At 46.3% G+C, this 21,490-nt stretch overlaps 2 protein-coding genes across 7 annotated transcripts in view; one reads left to right on the plus strand and one right to left on the minus strand.

The window, feature by feature from the left end:
- The window catches only part of GALNT10 (polypeptide N-acetylgalactosaminyltransferase 10), a 271,077-nt gene that overhangs the window by 43,748 nt on the left and 205,839 nt on the right, over positions 1-21,490 (minus strand). The window lies entirely within an intron of this gene.
- On the plus strand, positions 7-17,402 carry FAXDC2 (fatty acid hydroxylase domain containing 2). 6 transcript variants are annotated; one of them, XM_075766323.1, is made up of 12 exons: positions 7-35; positions 2,563-2,808; positions 4,498-4,599; positions 7,359-7,423; positions 8,040-8,087; positions 10,914-11,005; positions 11,109-11,212; positions 11,950-12,071; positions 12,388-12,593; positions 13,508-13,613; positions 15,099-15,265; positions 16,511-17,400. In XM_075766323.1, the coding sequence occupies exons 5-12, from the start codon at positions 8,040-8,042 to the stop codon at positions 16,665-16,667; spliced, it is 1,002 nt and encodes a 333-aa protein (XP_075622438.1). In that variant the 5' UTR covers positions 7-35; positions 2,563-2,808; positions 4,498-4,599; positions 7,359-7,423; the 3' UTR covers positions 16,668-17,400. The 6 variants fall into 6 exon arrangements, with proteins under 6 accessions (XP_075622438.1, XP_075622436.1, XP_075622439.1 ...); XM_075766321.1 differs by lacking the exon at positions 7-35 and having other exon boundaries at positions 2,464-2,808; positions 4,479-4,599; XM_075766322.1 differs by lacking the exons at positions 7-35; positions 2,563-2,808 and adding an exon at positions 4,230-4,350 and having other exon boundaries at positions 4,470-4,599.

Below are 21,490 nucleotides of genomic sequence, written 5' to 3' on the forward strand. Positions count from 1 at the left end.
AGAGATATGGCAAAGCCGCAGGGGCGCGCGGTGGGGTACGTTGCTGAGCGCTCCTGTCTCGCGGCCGCGCGCGCTCTCGCGGGGAGGAGGGGAAAGGGAGGGGGCGGATAAGGCGGAACGCCACGCGGGGTACTGCCCGGAGTGCGCCTGCGCAGAGCCCTTGGCCTGCTGATGAGTCCTCATTCACCTCCCGCCCCCCCCCCCCCCCCCCTTTGCGACTAATGGAGTCGCCCGGGCTCCTTGCGCTGCGGGCTGCGGGCGAGTCCAAAGTCCGCGGGCGGGGGGAGGACTAAGGGAGTTAGGTGCCCTCCTCTCCTTGAGGGAACAGGGGCCTCGAGGCTGGGTGGCCACAGGCACCCACTGGGGCTCGGGTGGACTTCCAGCATGCCGGCGTGGGGAGCCCCCCTGCAACCCTGCAGCCAGGTCCCCTGCGACAGGCCCTGGCTGAGCATCCCCAAAAGAAATAGCGGCCACCCCTCCCTCACAAAGCAGGGCGAATGGGTCACAGCAGAGACCCTTGGGCCGCGGCCTCCATCAGGACTGGGCTGCTGCGAGGCCCGAGTCTCCCTATGGACTCAGTCCTTTCCTGTGCAGCCCAGCCATGGGCATGCAGGTTTGCGAAGCGGGACGAGGATGTGTTTAACATGGCCATGACGGCAAACTGCTGCTGTCCTGGCACACGTTGCTCGTACGTTGTAGTGTGTAGCAAGCGCGTTAGTTGAGGAAGTTCTGCCTCTTCCTGCAGAAGTTTAGAAGTCATTTTTCAAGTACTTACTATGGCTGCAAACATTTAGGCTGGCTTCTCCTGTTCAAGAAATGCTATTTAAATTACATTAGTAACAGAAGCTTGTATCCGGTAAAGCGGCATAATGTAACTTACTGTGTAACGTAGCTGCCAACACTGTTGCTTTGCTGGCTGATGCTGGGAGCAGACGCGCTACATATTTGGAAGCTTACCTACTAATAATTAAGCTTAGATAGTATTTCCTTTCTTTTGCCCCTTCTGGGCAGGGTTGCATCTGTTATAAAGTACTGCTGTTCCGGTACTGCTGCAGAATTGTTACATGCCCACCGTTTGGGTTCAGTTGGAGACTTTCCTCTCACTGAATCTCACCTACCTACTACCACTTTGATACAAGTACCTGGATAAACAAATCTTGGTATCTTTTACGCCTCAGACATAGTTCAGTGTCTCAGGTTTAATGTTCATACCTCAGCAGAAACATAACTTTTAGAAGAGTTTTTTTCGAGTACTCTATCAAGTGACCTTAGTGCTGTCAGCATCTGATGACATCCCATTACTGAACATTATTTTCATTCAAAGTTTATCTTTATAGATGCTAGATAGCTGCCATTTTGCCTTCTCAGCTCTGCAGTCTCTCGTGTTGTGTAATTTATTTATTATGCAATATGCTAGACTGGCAGAAAGTAATCACCTTTTTTCCCGTGGTCACTTGAGTTTGGGATTTTGTGCAAGAAAACATATGTTGTTAGCAGGTAAATATAGCGGGTTAGATTACAGCACTCTGTAAATATAAAGCTAGAATTTCTTTTTTTTTTTTCCCCCTAAAGAGTTCAGAGTAAAATACATATTTTTCTTGGTCATAAATCCAGCACTTGAAGGTATGTTGAATGCAGGGAAAAGGGAGGATGAATCCTCTCAGGACAGTGAAAATATGTGTGCCTTGCTACTCTAATAAATGTATTGCAGGAAATAATCACTTGTGATAAATTATGCTTGTAATGTTTAACAGTTTGCATGTAGTTTAAAAAAAAAAAGCTATTCAGGGATGTTTACAAGCACTGGTGGTGAGAGCTGGAAACATATTTTGTTCAAGGAGATTACAATTTGGGTTTTTTTCAATCATGGCTAATTTTCGTCATGGCTAATAAAGATGAAGAGTAGCTGGAAAAGGCACCCAACGCTTTAAAAACATCCCATAGTTCTTGTGTTTGGAATTTACCAACTTGCTTCCAGGTCCAGCACTCCGACAAAGGTTCCTGAAGCGTCCTCACACCCTCTGCATGGTTGTTAAGACCACAGTAACAAAACAGTTTGTGTGTGTAGACCTACGACATCATAAGGTGGAAGAAAGGGCTTTAGCTCAACATTTTCACATTAGTCAGCTTGAGCTGCATGTCCTGCACCATGCCCTGTCAAAACGGTTGTGTGTTTCCTTTGGAGCTTAGTAACAGCACCACAAATGGCAGAAAACTTACTTATGGAAATCTTAAAACGTGAATTGAGAGTTAAAAGATGCAACTATCGCTGAACATGTTTGAACTGTAATGGCAAGGCCATCGCTTACATTTTCCTAACCCTTCCATTACTCCACAGATGTTTCCAAAGCGTACCACTGCAGTACTATGTGATGGCACACGTGTGCACTGGCAGATGGTTAGAAATACAGTTCAGAATGCAGGGAATTAATGATTCGGCAAGGTGCACTAAGTTCAGAATTCCTCTTTGACGTTAGATGAACTGTCAATGTAGCTTTGTACAAATCTGAAAGATAATTCATAGTTTTTCTCCTAATGTGTTTGTGGTTTTTTTTCAAACAGCAAAGCAAGCTGTGATTATTACAAAAACTATGGCAAGTGAACAAAAATAAGTTATTTTATGAAGTGTCTGATCAAAAAGCCTTTCTACTGAGAGGAAATCAAACTTCTTGCATGCCTCAGCAAAGATTGCACTAACGTTGGAGGATTTGTGGTGAAGGTACCAGTGCAGGGCACAGGATAGCCAACAGATAGAAACAGCTTTTAGAGTACTGCCAACCTGCGCTAGACGCAAACTTGGAGCAGAAGGTAAATTGCATTTACATCCTTATGACTAATATGCTGAGCTGACTGTTCCTGTTGGGTATAAATATGTCAGAGATAACCCTTGCTGGAACTGAACAGCAGTTAAAAAGAAACACTGCAGTCTGTGAAACTCACTGGCTTATCACTGACTTTTGGCTATTGTATGAACAGTTCTCCCAGTGCAAGCTCAAGTCCAAATAAAGGTCTGCTCAGGACAACGTTCATATGGCGCTCGTCTCTTGAAATGCCAATTTCCACTTCCTCCTCTGCACGTGTGTAAATAGTTTGAAGGAATTGCATTCTTCCTTGTTGAGTCTGCTATCTATGATAAATAACAATTAGTGGCAACAGCTAAGAATTACAAACTCTTTCCCCACTAGGGAATAGTTAGTCAAGAGAAAGTGTCAATGAAAACAGTAACATAGTATGAAATCTGAAATGAAGCAACAGTGAATGTTTACTGGACTAAGAGGACAAACAGCGACAGGTTGGGAGAGGAGTTCTGGGAATGCTCTCCTTCCAGAAAAAAGTAAATTGACAGAAATAGAGATGTAGTGTTCAGGACAAGAAACCAGGCACAGACACCACCACCATTATTCATGTTGCCAATCTCTCTGCAGCTCTAGCTGCTGCTAGCTTGAGATGTTGCTTACCAAACCAGAGCGTGTGTTGCTTCACCTGTGAGCGGCCATATAAGGCCAACTGTGAGGCAGAGCTGATGTTCCTTGTTTTCTCTTGTGTGGAAAAATAAATCTGGAAAGTTATGGCGAGTAACACCCTCGGTTCTCAGAGCTTAGTTCATAAGAAGATACTGTATATTAGGTAAGTAACATAGATTGGGGCCACATTTGCATAATAAAGACCAATGCTACTGCAAATTACATCTTGCTCTTTGCAATACCATAATTACAGACTTTATGGTCTGTAAACATCATATTTAAAGACAACTGAGCCCAAGCACATTCTAACCTGTTTGCACCTTGTCCTTACAGATGGAACCAATACCTGTAACTGGCTGAGGACACTGTAGCAACAGCGTTGTTGTAATTTATAGATTTAGTGCAACATGATGAAAACTGCGCTGCTGTAATTTTTTGCCAAATTCCACAGTAACTCTTACTGCTTTTAACAAATACACCTTTCACCCATTCAGTTATACTGGCATTAGCTATTTTGTGCTCAAAACATGAGTTAGTGCACTATAAAAACTACTTATCTTTAAGGTGTAAGTGGCTTTTTTACTCTCAGCTACAGCCATTAACTCCTGATGAAAAACTCTTACCTGCAGAGATGTATTCCAAATGCTTAACTGAGTGACAGCATGTGCGTGCGCACAGGGAACACTGCCAGGACTAACAGTGACATGGCACTGGCTTCACATGACTTGTCTGGGAGGGGACAGCCAGCTTCTGCTTGGAAACACACCCCCCGTCGCCTTTGCCTAAACCCTCATAAAGTTTCCACAGCAGTAGTGAAAGGTGAGGAGTTGAACTCTGGGCTCTGAATAGACACAAAGGACCTCTCCTAGGCTACCATCAGCAGGAGGTGAGCAAAGAGTGGGCAGCCAGAGTTCAGGGGTGCAGTGGCTTGAAAAGATATGATAGAAACTTGGAGGAAATAATTAAAAGGCAATGTCATGTGTCTGTTTAAAGTACGATTGTAAGCTTTTCTAGGAACTCTGGTTGCCTTCAGATCTGTGCAGTGCTTGGCACAGCAGGACATCCACCAAGCACCAAGTCTAGTCCTGTGTCTCTTCACACAGTGTGGCCAGTATGCAACTTTTTGGGTGACCGGGTAAGTTGTCCTTAAATTTTCCTTTCTATTTGTTCCATACGTTCATGGATAGCGATAGCCCTTTGTCTCTCAGGCACAGTTGTTTTCCACTGTCTATGCTCTATAAAGGTTAATTCCAGTGAAGTAAGGTCTACAACAGAAAATTCAAGCAGGAGGGAAAAAGGAGTACCAAGCAGCTGTGGTAGGCAGCCGGTCCATCCCGGCAGGTGTACCCTGTTGCTCAGCTGCACCTGCCAGCAGCGGGACTGCCTGGCTGCTGTCGGAGAAGGGTACGATACAATACAGTACTGGGTACAGTAAAAGGAGACGCGGGCACTTGTGCAGCCTCAGCTTTGGACTGCCTGACCAACAGAAATGTAAGGGGACAGCAGAGATAGGACATAAATAAGAATGTAAATGTTAAAACAAATGTAAAAAAAATTGGCAGGATTTTTTTTTTTTTCCTTTTCAAATTATGTTAAGCATTTTAAAACATGACTTAGACAAACTAGGCTTCTCTGATACCTGAAGCAGAAAATTCAGTAAGAACAGATTGGTGATTTGATGAACAGTTGTTGGACAAATCATGAAGTACATGGAAATAATAAAAAACCCCATGTATTAGAATTCTTTATTGACTAGTGTATGTTTCCCCTTTAACATCAAGAGATGGCTTGGAAAAACAATTACTTTTACTTTATGCTTGAGAATTTGGTTTGGACCAAATTTTGTATTAACTAGTTTGAAATAACCGAAAAAGAACATTTTTAGGTTTTTTTTTTAAACAGCACCAGTTCTGGCAAATATTTGGAAATATCTGCAGGCAGCTGAGATCTTCACTGGTTGATTCGGGGATGTATAACATGCCAACATGAGATCAGTGCCAAGCAGCTGAATGGCCTTTTTGTTTGCCGAAACAGCCATGGTTACACAAATGCTTTTAAAATTTATTTGGTATATTCTGAATCAGAAGAGACATTATCCAACAAAAAAAAAGAGTAGGTAGTGAGATGCTGGGGAAAACCTAATCCATTAAATTTATCTTGTTTGAATGTAAATAATATAAAATTTTATTCTGTAAATGTGGCTTAGTAAAGGTAGTGTACTGAGATTTTGGGGAGAGGGAGGGTAAGCAGACATGGCAGTACTACTGCAAACCAGAATTCTTTGCCCATGCAAGACTTCTATCATAATTTGATTATTTTAAAAGGAGAGCTGCTAGAAAAGTGATTGTAATTTTAAGTCTTTCCTAAACTCACAGAATGTGAGACTTGATCAAGCGATGTCTCTTTCTCCTCCTAAAAACTCACAGCAGAGTCACACTCTACTGTGCTCTGTTCTCTAGCTCTTCACATGCAAAGACTCAGCAGGGTTTGACTGGGCACTGCTCTATGGAGGAACCGTTCCGCAGCATCCACCTCCCAGCAAGCAGCTAACTGAGATAGATACCCCTTTTATATCTGCCTCTCTGAGAACTAATGTTGTCCACTACAAGGCCATCAGAGTAGAAGAATCTCTTTAACCACAGAAAACTGTGGCCAACACTGGTTACTGCACTGTCCCAGCAGAATCATTTCATGTTGCTGTTTTCAGCTCCCTGCTGGGTGGTTGTAGAGAAGACAGGGAAGTGCACAGTGAAACGGCAAGCGATAAGAGCTGTAACAAGGGAAACTCTGATTAGATACTGAGGGGGGTGGAAAAATTACAGCGAATGTAGTCAAATACTGGAACAGATTTCCCAGAGAAGCTGTGGAATCTCCCTTCTTGCAGATACTCAAAACTTGAATGTTCAAAGCTCCAAACAGCCTGCTTAGAAACCTGGAATGGAGCAAAACCTCAAAAAAAGGAATGGATTATTCAAGCTTGACATATTTCTGGCATTAGTAGTGTTTTCTTGGAGACAGTGGGCACACCTGGACTGAGACAACCTGTGTGACAAGACGGGCATATAGTGCATGTTATGTAATGTAAAATGCATCACTGTCATCAGGTCTTTTGGAAATGAAGATAAGATAAATTTGTCCTGTGGCAAGTTATTTACGCTGTCCTATTCAGGCTAGCAGGTTATTTGTGATTGCTACTTACACACATTCTTCATCGTATACGTTAGAGCCCAGCTATATTCTTTCAGTAAGGTTGTGGTTGGCAAACTTGGTATATCGGGGGAATAAAACATACAGAGGATCTCACCACCTGGCTCTAATAGCTCACACAGTCTGATAGGGAGGAGCTCTAGGTCTGGGGAAAGACGAGAAGTCCTAGGTCACTTCCTTAACACATTCTCATTTTAAGCAATAGCACCTTAGGGCGCATCTCACACTACCTTTTTTCGCCAAGGGAGACAAAGTTAATTTTTTTTTTTTTTTCTTTAAGGCTGCTACCAAAAGTCAGCATACAGGATTGTATGCAACCCTAGTGTCGAAATAGGGGGTTGGGAGTTTGGACTCGTGGTTTCAAGTTTCAAATCGATTTTTGCCTGTGGTTTTTTTTTTTTTTTTTTTAATTCCCAGAACCATTTAACATCAGTTTCTCTCACTAAAGTATGTAGTTTGGTGGCCTGGCCTTGTCCTTTTCTGTCCACGAGTAAGCAGGAACCCAAGCAGGAAGAAGGTCTCCCGTTGTGTCTTATGCCCCTTGACCTGCATACTAATGTGTAACATAGGGAAACAGCTGGAAACACCTGTAAATAAAGAGTTGCATTTGTAAGAATGTACACATAAATCTATCATTTATAAGCTGAAGTGTAACTCCTGGCTAATACGGGGACTTATTTTTGGCAGTGTATTCCTCCTTTCTGAATCGCTGCAAGAGGAGTACTCCCAAGCGGCTTGCTACTATCATAAAGGTAATAGCATATCATCTTTCTAATGAATAATTTTCTGACTGTTTTTCTTTGTACCTCAGACAGGTGCCTTTCTACCTTCTTTGTGCTTTTCTTTGTTACCTTAGGTAACACAGTTTGCCTCTGCTTGAATAGTCTTCTGAGTATGAAAAGCAAAATGGATTAGATTCTGCAATCCTTAGTAACCTGCCTTCATATTATTAGAATTTGTGTGTTTGTTCTTAAAGACCGAATAAAAATAAGACAACCTTAAGGAATGTTTTGTTAGCTTTTGCTAATTACAATTTATGGTAAGAATGCAGCACTATAAAACCAGCTACACAATAATCCCTAGCCACAGCACGTCCTGAAATACAGAGATCTTTCCATGGCCACGAACAGCAGTGAACCCTAGCAGCTACTTAAACCCTGGCTTTCATTTTTTCATTCTTCTCAATAGCTCAGCTTTGCACCACGGTCAACATGAAGCAGGGAGCAGGACAGGACAGAGCACAGAGAATAAATATTTTACAGTTTTGCAACTGAGCTTGAAGTTGAGGGGATTTGCTGCTATCAGCAGTGTATTCTTCCATTCTCCAGCTGAACAAGGTTCACTTACTTAGATCACCTCTTATTTCAGATGAAAAAAGACTCTGGATATTCCACCATGGCTGAGCAGCAGAAGCAGGTAAAGACTCAAGATCATCTTTTAAAGGAAGTCTTATGCAGGTACTTTGGAAGGCTGGATGTGTTGAATCATCTTCTAAGAGAAGTGACAGACACATCCAGGCTCTGATCACTTTAGCACAACTAGCAGCTCATCTCTTATCACTGCAGCAACATTTTCCCAGCACTTTTCCCCTTCCAATAGACTGCAGCTACAGCAGCAAGTGGTGAAGGGCCTGTTTGCTTGCGTGGCAAGAGACCGCAACACTCAACTGTAGGCAGAAGCTGTGCCGCCTAACTGGCCCAGTTCTAAGTGGTCCTGCTAAACAGCATGTTTCCCTGCTGATCAGCCCCCATCTCTTTACCTTGCAGGCAGCAGCCCTGTTCTGCAGTTAAGGAATTTGCCAACTTGTAGAAGCCCTTTAAGAGCAAGATTTCGAGCGATCCATGGATCAGAGTTTAGAAACTACTGTGCTTGAGCTGTTGGCATGAAGAGAAACAGGGTGTTAGCACTTGGACTTGATGAACAAGATTTTTTTTTTCCTATGTAAACTTCTCTGCTTCTATAGCTCATGTAATTATACTGTGCAGGATTCATTCATGTAATCATTTCATCATGTGCAATAAAAACGCAGCCTTAAAACAAGACAGTTTCTAGCCAAAGGGCCTTTAACTTAAGTGCTGAGCTTTAGCTATTCTCTGTCCTGTCTCAAAGTGGGACATACACAGTGTCCAGTGAGTATTAGGAGTTAATAGTTTTTGAAACTCTTGGAGTTCTTCAGCTGGAAGATGCTAAAGAATCTGAAATACTATTTGGTCTACCTAAAAATTCTGACACTTGAAAGACATCAGAGTTTTTCTTTGATTATGTTTTTTCTTCATCCCAGGAGAAAGAAGGATTTATAGGATACAATTCTGTTAAAAAGCAATTCTGGTTACGATTCTGTAACCTTTTTCCTAAAGAATATGTAGATGGTGCTCCCAGGTCTAAAGATTAAGAAAGTCTTACCTCATGTCGGCATACATGAGGCATAAACATGGATGCAGTGGGAAGCATGAAACTGCTAAAAGAGCAAATCTGCAGCCCAGAATCCAGCACACACTATCTGAAGCTGGAGTAGGCGGCTTTCGCCAGCCTTGCATTTGTAGTGCAGCATGCCCAGCAATAATGCTGGCAACTGATTGCATTGCTTCGAATATCAACCTATAGGGTTCACAAATATCAAGCTGTAGGGCAAGAGTCCTTTAATTACTTCCTCTCCAGTTGCTAACTTGATTTAAAAAAAAAAAAAAAAGAGAGAGATGATAGGAGCAAACAGTTGTTTATTTTAATGAGGAAAGTTTCAGTGCTAATGAGCAAAGTTCTGTCCTGGGACAGATAAATATTGCTGACAAGTCCTGAGCGATGTTTAATGTTCTGTAGCTGTTACAGAAGCTGTGCAGAGAGGATTCCTTTATATTGCATTACCTTAAACACACCTGCATTCAACATTTATTAGTGAGCTGTCTCTCTTGTTTGTCCTCTCTGACAGGAGACAAGCAGGACAGCAACTATGAATCATGCTATTTTTACTCCAGTCTCTTTGTGCAGCACAACACCACAGTTAAAAAACAGGAAGGACAGAGTTAGGAACAAGACACTAGCTGGTTATTACACTATATTACTTTAGAATTGCATTGATTTTTTTAAAAAAAAACATTTATCCTGCAGATAAATATAAAGCATATTCACCCACGAAAACTCAAACTAAGTTGCTGAACTCCAGAACCAACTCCAACTCAGGGTACTCTAAAAGACACACAATTATTTATATGTTTGTCTTATATTTGCTAAACAATTTGTTTTTGAATATTTAAATGCTCAAATGTATTGAATACTGCTTTTTGAATATACTTTTTCCTGAAATCAAGAGGTCTCACTGGTAATTTTCTGACTGTCTTACAGTTGTTTTGTATAGTTAAAATCCATACTGTGATATGAGTCATGCTAACATCATAGCTGCCCTTATGCTGTATGCAGGAATATTTCTTCAGCAGATCACATTTCTGTGACTGAGAGCAGGGATTTAGAGAACTTTATACTCTTGAGAAGTTGGGTATTTTAGCTCCTTGTTACTGTGCAGCTGTTCTGTACAGATGGCACGTGGTACCTACTAGACAAGTTGTACTCTCAGTGCTAGGACTGAGTTGTACCTCTGATGCCCTAAGGCACAGCAAAGGGACTTATGCAAGGAAACGTAATATCCTGTGTTAAACCTCTGTTATACCAGGGGGAAAAAAGGCAAGCTTCTGGGCACATGAACCTGTCTTCAGAATCGGTCTTCAAAGCAAAGAGGAAAGTTGAGAGGAGCAGTTCTGGGTTAGCTGGAGCTGCTAATCAGATCATCTGAGCACAACAGTTCTTGACTACTGCATACTAGGAGGGATAAAATACTGAGGGAGGGAGGTGTTGGGATGGAGCACCATTGCTCAACCCCCGGTCTTCCTTTGCTATTGCTCCGAGTTATCCAGAAGCCCCTTATGTATAGTCCCCCAGGTACCAAGAAGCATGCCAAATGAAAACAGAGAGGGAAAAATCAGTGGTCCTTTCTCTCCTTTTGGTCATTCCGTAGAAGTTCCATGTCAGTGACACTTCAGGTCTCTGTAAGCATGGCACATGACTGTGTGTGTACTCCTCTACCCCCAGTCACACACAATATCCCATAACAGCTTTGTCATTACGTTCTTTAGAGAGCTTGTGAAACAAAATGGGCCATCATAGGACAGCCTTTACCTCTTGCATTTCAAATACAAAAAGTGCTAGCGTTAGACACAGCAGCACATGCTTACTCTTGTGGCTTGCTCACAGGAAGAGAAGCTCTGGGATGCCCTGAAGATCACTGCCTGCGTCCTTGGTACAGGCCTGCTCATAATCACTGCCTTAGCAAACTCTGTTTCTTGGTAAGATTGTTTGAACAAAGGGGCTTGAGGAGAAACTTTTCTGTGGGGAGGGAAAAAAGTGGATGACAAAAAGATGGGCAACCAAGAACACTTATTCCCACAGGTACGTGCAGACTATTTGGGATGCTTTAGGCCATTTCTGGCAAACAACATGGCTAAAGTTCTACTACCTGTTTGAGGGAAATGAGTGGACAATCTTCCTCCTTGGTGAGTTTTAACAACTCTCTGCTGCAGGAGAAACCATCCACGTATTACATCTAAAAGGGGGACACAGACATGCTTTCCCAAGCTGACTAATTCTCCTACTGAGGAGGCATGTGTAGGCTTCAAAGCCAGCCACAGCTGATGTAGAGCAACTGTGCTGCCTCTGGACCGGCTCATTGTTACACCCCCGTACACATTAAAAATCTGATCTTTTTGCTGCTGGTGAAATGGCTTCCCTGTGAAAACACACTCTTGGCTCCTGTGAGAACTGAACAACTCTGTAGAACTAATTACTGGAAATTAAAGTAAAATTAGTAAATTTTACTCCTGCCATAGCACCTATAAGACTCGATTCTCTCTCTCTGATTAGCAGCTGGTGAACAAACCTGGTAGGGACATTCAAAGGTCCCAGGAATCATCTTGACCTTATCCAACCTGTATTTAAATTGCACCCATGACAGAGATCCCTCAGCCTCCCAGAAAAGCCCTTTCTTAGCCTCAGTTGTGGCAAGCTTCAACCTACAAGAGACTTGTCTGCTTGAACCTCCTCCCTATTCCCTAGGGAATTCTGACACTTAGGTGTCAGACCTACCCGTATTCCATTTGAAAGCCTCTCAGGGCAGGAGATACACACCTGGGTCTCAACAATGTCCTCTGGCAATACATCACTGTATTTTGTTTCTGATTTAGCCACTGCTCTCAGTTTATTCACACAACTCTGCCCTTTCCTCATGCCACAGGGGCTGCACTGATTCCTACCCTCGCTTTCTGGTGCTTCAATGGAATCCTTATGGTGGCTGATGTAACAGGAAAGCCGGTTTTCATTACTCGCTATCGCATTCAGCTGGGCAAGAATGATCCTGTAAGTATTTCTCACTGTGCCTCTTCCGCTGGCTAAACACTTCATGCAGTCTCTTAGGCTAGGAGTGGGAAGAAGAACCTGTTATACTTTTCTCTGGCAACCAGACAGGATTCAAGGAGAATCAATCTGAGTCTTGTATATCCGTGGCAGAGAGGAAGGCAGTTGTAATTAGGATACTGATCAGATCTGGATTGACTGCTTGTTAAAAAGTTGATCCCAAAACTAATATGGAAACTGCCTACAAATCTTAAAGCTCTTTATCCTCCAAACTCAAAGTCACATTGCTTCTGATTTGGTTCTGACTTCTCTTTTGCAGGTGGACACAAAGAAATTGCGCCAAGCCATCTACACAGTGCTGTGTAATCAGTTCTGTATCTCCTTGCCCATGCTTGTGGCCATGTTCTATGTCATGAAATGGTGGGGCAACACCTTCAGCAAGGAATTACCCACCTTCCACTGGTTTCTTGTGGAGCTAAGCATCTTTACCTTAATAGAGGAAATTCTTTTCTACTATACACACAGGTGAGCTGAGCACAGGAACAGGAATGGTTTTCCCCCATGCCTTGAAGCTTATACCCATCTCTTGCAACAGGAATAGTCCCAGTGCCCCCGTTCCACCAATCTTGTATTTATATGGGAAGACTTACAGGTCCTGATATTCACCCTTAAGACACGATGCTTTGGTGCTGCCAGTAACTACAATAAGCAAAAATGGGTAAAATTACAAAGGTGGAGCAGCTTAGAAGCTAAGGAAGAAACAAAACAGGTAGCTTTACGCAAAAGGTCTGACCTAGCATTCTTTGAAAAGAAAACAACACTGACTGTCCTGAAAGAAAAAAGCTCAAGAGGTCGGTGAGTGCTCTCCTGTTCACTTGTACGGCACCTGCCAAACAGGGCCTGGCTCCTGACGCTGCAAGCTTTCTAAGCAGTGACACCAGCATTAGAGGAAAAAACTAAAGCAAGGACGGAAAAAGCCTGCAACAGACCATGCAGAAGCAAGCACAGCATTCTCAGAAATATGTAGGTTTCACTTTTAGACAAATGCACATGAAAACCATAAAAAGCCATTTCTTACACAGGACCTATGGAACCTAGAATTCTGACTCTACAGTTGCCAGTAGGAAGAGTCAAAACAGTGAAAACATAAAGTGAGCCTTCCCCTAAGTAGTACTCCCAGGTTTGAGCAAGTAAGTCATTCAGGGACTTCGATTTATGGGATTTATCTGGACTTAAGTTTAACATCAGCCAATGAACACATCAAATGAGGGAGGGCTCAATACTAGAGAAAGAGAGGGAAGCCAGCAGTCCTCACTCTCATTCCCAGCTGCTCTGAAATCTTTATGTTAAAGAGGAGACACGAGCAAGTCCCCAGCAGAAATTCTGTGTTATGTTCCTGTCTTGTGGAGCTCAAAACCTGCCCTCTCTTTTTCCTGTAGGCTTGTTCACCTCCCGCTCCTGTACAAGCACATTCACAAGAAGCACCACGAATGGACAGCCCCCATTGGTGTGGTCTCCATTTATGCTCACCCAGTAGAACACATAGTAAGTGGATTCTCCCACAGTAACCCTCCAGTTTCTGCACAGAATGTGATTTCCATGGGAGGAGGATGAGTGGCAAGGGAAGAAAAGCAGATGTGCCCTTAGACTCTTCTTTCTTAGGAAGAGGAAGCTAAGCTGCATTGCCAAGAAGCTTGGCTGTAGAAGGGTTGTGGTACCTGTTTGTACGGGATTCCACTAGCTTTAAGAGCGCAGATCCGAGGGCCTCCAACAGAAAAGGAACTGACTGAGTGGTGCTTCCTTCAGCACAGAGGGGGCTGGGAGCATCTTCAGTAGGAGATGTGATGCTTACACGGTCTGGATTACGGAAAGGACATGGACCTGTTGGAGCGAGTCCAGAGGAGACCACAAAGATGATGAGAGGGCTGGAGCACCTCTGGTATGAAGACAGGCTGAGAGAGTTGGGGTTGTTCAGCCTGGAGAAGAGAAGGCTCTGGGGAGACCTTACAGCACCTTCCAGTACATAAAGGGACCTACAGGAAAGCTGGAGAGGGGCTGTTTACAAGAGCATGGAGTGATAGGACAAGGGCTGATGGCCTTAAGCTGAAGGAGGGGAGATTTAGATTAGATAGTAGGAAGAAATTCTTCCCTATGAGGGTGGAGAGGCACTGGAACAGGTTGCCCAGAGAAGCTGTGGAAGCCCCCTCCCTGGAAATGTTCAAGGCCAGGTTGGATGGGGCTTTGGGCAACCTGGGCTAGTGGAGGGTGTCCCTGCCCATGGGAGGGGGGTTGGAACTAGATGATCTTTAAAGGTCCCTTCCAACCCAAACCATTCTGTGATTCTATGGACTCAGAATTCTGTCAAGATACCATGGTTGGGATCACTGTTTGCAGGAATGTCTTCTAGTGCTGCTTCAGCCACGATTTCTCATGCAAACACATCCTACCTTCAGAAGATTCCACTTCTCGGTACCATCTCCTGTTAGCAGTAGTCCTGGGCTGCAGCACCAGCTCTTGAGTCTCCCTAATTGACAGCCTTTGGGCAGCAGAATGACTTTTTATATTCAAGAGCCCAGCTAATCCTAGCTGGTGCAGTAAGCTTGGTCTGGGCACTGGTAGGACACAACGAAGTGATGCACCTGGGATCACCCCATCACTACCTTTGACTGCGCATGTCCCCAGGCCAGCCCTTTGACAGCGAAGTTCCCCAAGAGCAGCTTCAGCATTATTCAAAGGTGAAGCTGAAATTCAGACCTCTGACTCCAGGGTGATTTACTGGAATCATGCTGCCCTCACACCCCCGGTTTGATCTTACGTCTAACTTTACTACTAGTGAGTAAAATTCAGCTCAGTAATTATCTCTTTGATGATTATGTAATTTTAGTAAGGAGTTTGCAGAGGAATCCTCCCTTTATGCTGTTTGCACAAAACTAATGTGATGTATCACCCAGGTGAAAGAATTCAGTTCCTATAGGAGAGTCTGTTTGTTGTGTGCCCATTAATGAGGTAGAGTTTGTTTCTCATTTCTAGCTCTCCAACACGTTGCCTGTCATGACTGGCCCGATGGTCATGGGGTCTCATGTTGTTTCAATCGCAGCCTGGTTCTCCCTTGCTCTCGTAACAACAAGCATTTCGCACTGCGGCTACCACCTGCCCTTCCTACCGTCGCCGGAGTTCCACGACTTCCACCACCTCAAGTACGTCTGGGCACTGCTCAGCTTCCCCTTCCCCTCCTGCCTGTGCCCCGCACCGCTGACGGGCAAAGCTCCTTTCTGAGGGTTGAGTGGGTTTGTGTAACTCACGGTATAAACAGAGACGCCTGTTCCCATTCACCCGACAGCAGGCTGGACGCCATCAGTCCTTAAAGCAGTTAAACAGAGATCAGGATTTCAGAGGACTCCAGCCCACTGCCCATGCAACTGCCAGACACCTCACTGACACCTACCCTCCTCCATCAGCTGCCTTGGAAGCTTTCCCCAAAGCACAAAGACTGCAGCTGGGGCTGCGTCTCAAGCTTCCTGAGATTACATGGGAAGAAAGCACATAGTGCCTGAAGCAGCAGGTATCACCTGGACTTTCCCCAGCACAAGCGCAGGGTCAGAGACAGTTCTCTGCAAGGGTCTTCCTAGAAGTTCAGCAGACTCTGTGTGTGATCTAGAATAAAGACAGAGCAAGGGCAAATCACACAGTTGAAATAAATTTGCAGGGAGCCTCCCTGTCTGTCCCTCTCCCATACACTGGGTTTAGTAACACTGATCAGGTAACACCTTGCCCAAACAATTACAATTAACCCTTCCCGGCAGAGACTCCCGGTCTCCTCCTGTGCTGGAGAGAGCAGAGTCTCAGCAGGTTGTTGAGGGACAGATACCACAGCAGTGGAAGAAGCGTTCCTGTCTCCCAGATGTGCACTGCATTCATAGACATACTCCCTCCAACAGTTTACCTCTCCTGCAGAAACAGCCCATGCGGCAGTTCTGTCGCCACCCAAACGCCCAGCAACACCCAAACCACGGAGCCAGTTCTCACTATCAGTCATTTCCTCCGACGCTCGGCTAGTGCCAGGACATGGATCACTGCAGAGCTGAGACGCTCTCTGGGCAAGACGGCTATGCCACATCCACTGTGCTGGAAGCGCAGCAGCTCCGTGTCCCGGGGCAGCCAGGTCTCGGAAGCACGCAGACACAGCAACGTGGCTGTTACCTGCTCCGGCGGCTCTGAGCTGCCTGGGAGAGAGGCGACTTGTGCAGTGCCGCCGTTCTGGGTAACGCCACCGCCAGAAAGGGAAGTTGCAGAAGTTTCACCCAGGCTTCATTAGAGCTGCAAGGGAGACGGCTGCAGTCGCAGAAGTCGCACAAACAGCTTATGGATCTGAAAGGAGATGGGAATGGGAAGCGCGAGGCAACCTCAGTAACTTCCAGTGATGTTTTATCTCTGGTTTCCAGGTTCAACCAGTGCTACGGAGTCCTGGGAGTGCTGGATTACCTGCATGGAACGGATACAGTGTTCAGAAAAACCAAAGCCTACGAGAGGCATAGGGTCCTCCTCAGCCTCACACCACTCTCAGAAAGCATCCCCGAGGGACCCAAGAGGGCAGAGTGAACCCGGCAGCCTGCGGTTCCTGCAGGGCGAGAGACAATGATTTATGCCAAAGAGTATTTTAACTGGGAAACGAGTTACTGTTCACGCGTAACAAAACTTAAGCTTAACATAAACTGAACTTAAACATGCTACTTGAGATGACTGCACTAAAAAAATTGCTCTAGAAAGCTATTTTTAAACAAAGCTTAGATGTTGGTTCTTTTTAATTGCTCGCACTGTTCCTTGGTTCTAGCTGCCTGCATGTAAGCCAGATGTGTTCTGGGCCACGTGGCTTTGGGGAGTCCTCATTTTTAAGGTTTTAACACTTCAGTTTTCACAGATCATGCTTTGGCCTCTTTCAGCAGCATTCTATAGAAATACCAGCAAGATCACTATACAGTAAGATTAAACCCACTGTTTGTCTGAGGCTCAGAACACCTGGGATACAGGATACACCCCCATGGAAAGTCAGTGGGGCCACAGCTTCAGGAACACTCCCCTGCACTCCTAACAAAGGCCTGACTTCCCCCAAGCAGTTTTTCTTCATGTGAGGGGTCAGCACAGGGCTGAACTGAGGGCTGTTGCATCGTTGTCTCTACTCCACAAACTCGTGTGTGCAAACAAAGCAAGTTTCCCCCGCGTGGGGCAGGGAAGCAGAGCCGGGAGCTGATGTGCTCCACTGCAGAAGCCCTGGTACATCACCTCGCCTGCTTAGCCTCATCTCGCTCTCACACACCATGGGGAGGGCACAAACCAAAGCCACAAGCTCTGTGCAATGATAAAATATGGACAGAGACCCTCCAGGGAAACAAGAGTCACCGCTGTCCTGAGCTCTGCAGAGATCAGCAAAACCCTGTAAGAAAGGGCCCAACAAAAAGCACCCATACCTTTATGCGCATCCAGGAGTACCTACACAACCAATCCAGACACACTGCGAGTTTTCTCCAGGATCTGTTTCAGTCTCAAACCTGTCTGGGGGCCTGGGACAAAAGTGACATCTACCTCTTGCCACTGCTAGACCCACGGCCCAGGCCGGCTATCCCAGGAGAGGACACGCCGGGCTGCCCTGCGCGGCACTTAGGGCTGTCAGCCCAGCTCTGCCCGTGGAAGCCAACTCTCTTCCCAAACTCCTCCAGTCCCTGTGAGCCCCCAGGGACAAACCCAGCCCGTTCAACCACCTGCAGGCCCCTGGGGAGGGCAAGTCAGCAGAACAGAAACCCCAGGCTGCGTTGTCTTTTGAAGTTTTTATTTTTATACATTTTTTTTGTATTAAAAAGGAAAAAGCATAATTACCACAAATTACAAAGGACTAAAGCATTACTAGAATAATGAATCACATCAGCCTAGAAAGCAGATACTCTGAATAATATTAATGTTATAATACAAGCTCTCATTCAAGTATTTTACATTTTTCTCTTTTCCTTTTATATGTGATGATGATCCTAGCACATGGGTCAAAGATTATGTACTATCGACAGAAGATGGATCATGTACAGCGGGCCGTATTAACAAGATTTCCCTCCCAAGTGATACATGGTCTGTGATGAGTCATCTTAAGTTTGTCTCTACGATAAATGCAGCTGAAGAAGGTTGCACACACTTTCTAGTTTTGGGAAACAGAAGACTGAGGTTGGGACACACAGGGTTTGAGAAGGGCCAGCACATCGAACCATCACCCTTTTTGCTCCAGGTGAGCAAGGAGAGGGCTACCCTCGCCAGGGTGCAGCTCAGGGGGGGTTTCTGAGCCGCAGACCCAAAGGCTTCCGACCCCACTGGGACCACGACAGGCCTGGAGAGGAGGAGGGGGAGCGGGGCTGCACCGGGGAAGCTCTCGAGGGACGCCCCCCACCACGAGAGGCACCACCGGCACCAGCCAGCCCTTGTGTGGGACCAACACTGGGGGAGCAGGCCGCAGGGGGACAGCGTGGGGACCCCGGGGCTGACCGCAGGGGGCTGGCTGGCACCCAGAGCACTCCCCGCTCCTCTGGAGCTTCCACCAAAGGGATGTGCTTGTCACAGATACATCGGTCCTATGTTCAAGTGTCTGCAGAAAGTGAAACTGTAAACTACTCATTGAAACGCTGCCCTCCAACACCTGCTCCATGCCACCGAGATGAACATTTTTTCTTTAAAAAAAAAAGGTCATTCTATTACCTGTATTGGAAACTTTTTAAAAAAAAACAAAAAACAAACGAGTCAGCGAGGCATTTAACATCAAGTGTAGCAACCCTCTCTTAAAAAGAGCCTAGCATCCATTTCAAAACAGTGACAAAGTGACATAACCAGTCTCAGAGGAGACAGGAGAAAGTAAGCATTGCAAACACAGCTTGCTACATTTACAGTTTTCCTTTTTTTTTCCTTTTGATAAAATAACTGGAAAGGCATTAACAGCTAGAAGGCCCCCTCTGCACTGCCTTGCTGAACGTGTACAGACGTGGCAGGGTACTGAGGTTAACACATCGTTTTGTTACAGTACAGTTGACCAGTCCCAAGCAAGACAAGCAGTTGCCAAAACTCGAGGGACCCCAAGGGCTACAGTGACGAGCCACCGTCAGGGGTGTGAGGGGGGCAGCAGGAAGAGGGACAGACAGGCAAATGGTGCAGCAAGATTATTATTTTTTTAATTTTTTTTTCCCCCCACAAATGAGCATAGCAAAGCAACAAAGCCTCCTCTGAAACACGCCTTCCACCTCCACTCCTGACCTCACGCCAGAGCTCTGCACTCGTTGCAACCGCCTGCACCCCAAAACCAGGCTGACCTCAGCAAGGAGCCCCGGCTGTAGCAGCCTGGGACCTCTGGAGAAGAGGGACGAGATGGGGAGCACTCGCCCCGCTGTGCCTGCAGGCCCGACAGCCTCCACCAGCCTTTCCGAAAGCAGCCGGGGCTCCCTCTGGCCGCGCTAGTGGCTGGACACCAGCACCACACAGCCCTCACGACCTGCAGGACGGGTGAGCGTTCGCAGGATATGCACGTCCAACCACTCAGACCACTAAAATTAAAAAAAGCACGAGACATGATTGTGGTGAAGCATCCAAACTAAAAGCAAGGCCAAGCTCCCTCCTCAGCAGGAGGACAAGAGCTTCCTCAAAAGCAAAACCCCTCTCTGGACAGCCATCCCTTTGTCCGGCGGTGGAGCGAGCCACGTGCGATGCCTTCTGCATGCAGCAGGAGGGAAAGTGCCTCTGCAGACCTGTCCCCTGCGCCGGCCACACGACAGGGGAAAGCCTTGCTCCGGCCAGCCCTTCCTCAGCTGGGCACTGACCACGGGCTCTGCAGCCCTGGCCTCTGCGCAGCACAGGGAGAAGGACATGGCCCTGTAACCTGGGCACCCCCGAGCTCCCTCCCTCTGCCACCACCCACGTGCCACTGCCATCGGTGGGCATCGCGTTCCAGCAAGGAGCGGAAGCGAACAGCCAGCCCTGTGTTCCCTCTCTCCGGAGGAAGCCAGGCAGGAGCAAGCAACAGCTGCCTCAGACTGACATGTCTGTCTTTCCTTTGCTCCCTGGCTATGCTGCCGTCTGTCTGACAGATTAAAACAAGGCACACAGTCTGCAAATCCGGAAGGCGGCAGGACCGATGGGATTGCTCTTCCGACCCAGCTTCCCCCCGGGAAACAGGGGGGGGTTTCACACAGGGCCCTCGGCCACACTGATGTGACAAACCACTGACTCAGCAGAGGGGAGGGAGAAACTTCCATGCCAAGACTAAAAGCCTCAGCCTTAGAAGTAAAAAAAAATAATTTTAAATCAATTCAGATTTTGGGAAATTCTCTGGGAAATTTCTAACCTCTTCTACCACCCAAGCAACTCCACAGTCTGCTCCATAGGCAGCAACTCCACAGCAGGAGTTGTTCCACAGAGGAGCTTGTTCCTCATTTCCTATTTAATTCGTTGCAAAACCACAGACAATTGGCTTCAAAAGAGAACACGCACCGACGAAAGCACAGGGACACAGCAGCAAGGACCACCCGCAGCACATCCAGACCTGCTTCCACTTGCAAACAACCAGCAACGCATCTCCCATGTCCTTGATCAACCCCCATCTCCAGCCTCCAGGGCTCCTCCTTCCCAAACCAGGGGCAAACCCGATCGCATCCATAACCTCAGAGATCTGACTCCAGCTCACGAGAGAGGGGAAATCCAGAGATAACAGTCATGGCCGCAGCACTGTACAAGCGTTACTTGCCCGTCTTGCCCAGTTACCGCCCCGCAACCCCAGAGCACTGCTGCTGTAAGAGAGCAAGCCACAGACTCAGACAGGCTGGAGTGCTGAAACCGAACCTGTGAGCGGTACCACGCTGCAGAACTGTGTTGCAGGGGCAGATGGACCAGGACAGGATCACACCACCAGGAAAGGGCAAAGTAGCAGCTACCCAGCCTCACTCAAACCCAGCTGTGCTTTTGATTCTAGCAGCAGTTCACAAAGCTGCTCCATGCGGACCAGCCCACCTCCTCCCCCCCACCCCACCTAACTAAAGCAGCATCTTCGACGCAGTGTCAGTTTGGGAAGGTGGTAACGTCAGCCAGGGCCCCGCAAGAGTCCACAGCCACTGCTGACAGACAACTTGCCCAAGCTCGCCATCTTGATCTCCGCTCTCAGATCCTGGCAGCTCTCACCCACCACTCCTGCAGCCGTACTGGGACAGCCCTGGAGAGATGACTCCTCCTCCCAGCTATGAGACACAGCTCTGGATCAACTGGATACTTTGGGAAAACACTGTTCGCTCCCAACTTGTGATTTTACAGAGCGGGTAACACAATTAGCTGCATCTTTGAGTAGCCCATTGCAGTGCCCATTCCACACCACGCACAGGAGCACAGGTTGCGGCTCACAAGGATGGAGC

The sequence above is a fragment of the Balearica regulorum genome, chromosome 14 (genome assembly GCF_011004875.1).
Source record: "Balearica regulorum gibbericeps isolate bBalReg1 chromosome 14, bBalReg1.pri, whole genome shotgun sequence".
NCBI lineage: Eukaryota > Metazoa > Chordata > Aves > Gruiformes > Gruidae > Balearica > Balearica regulorum.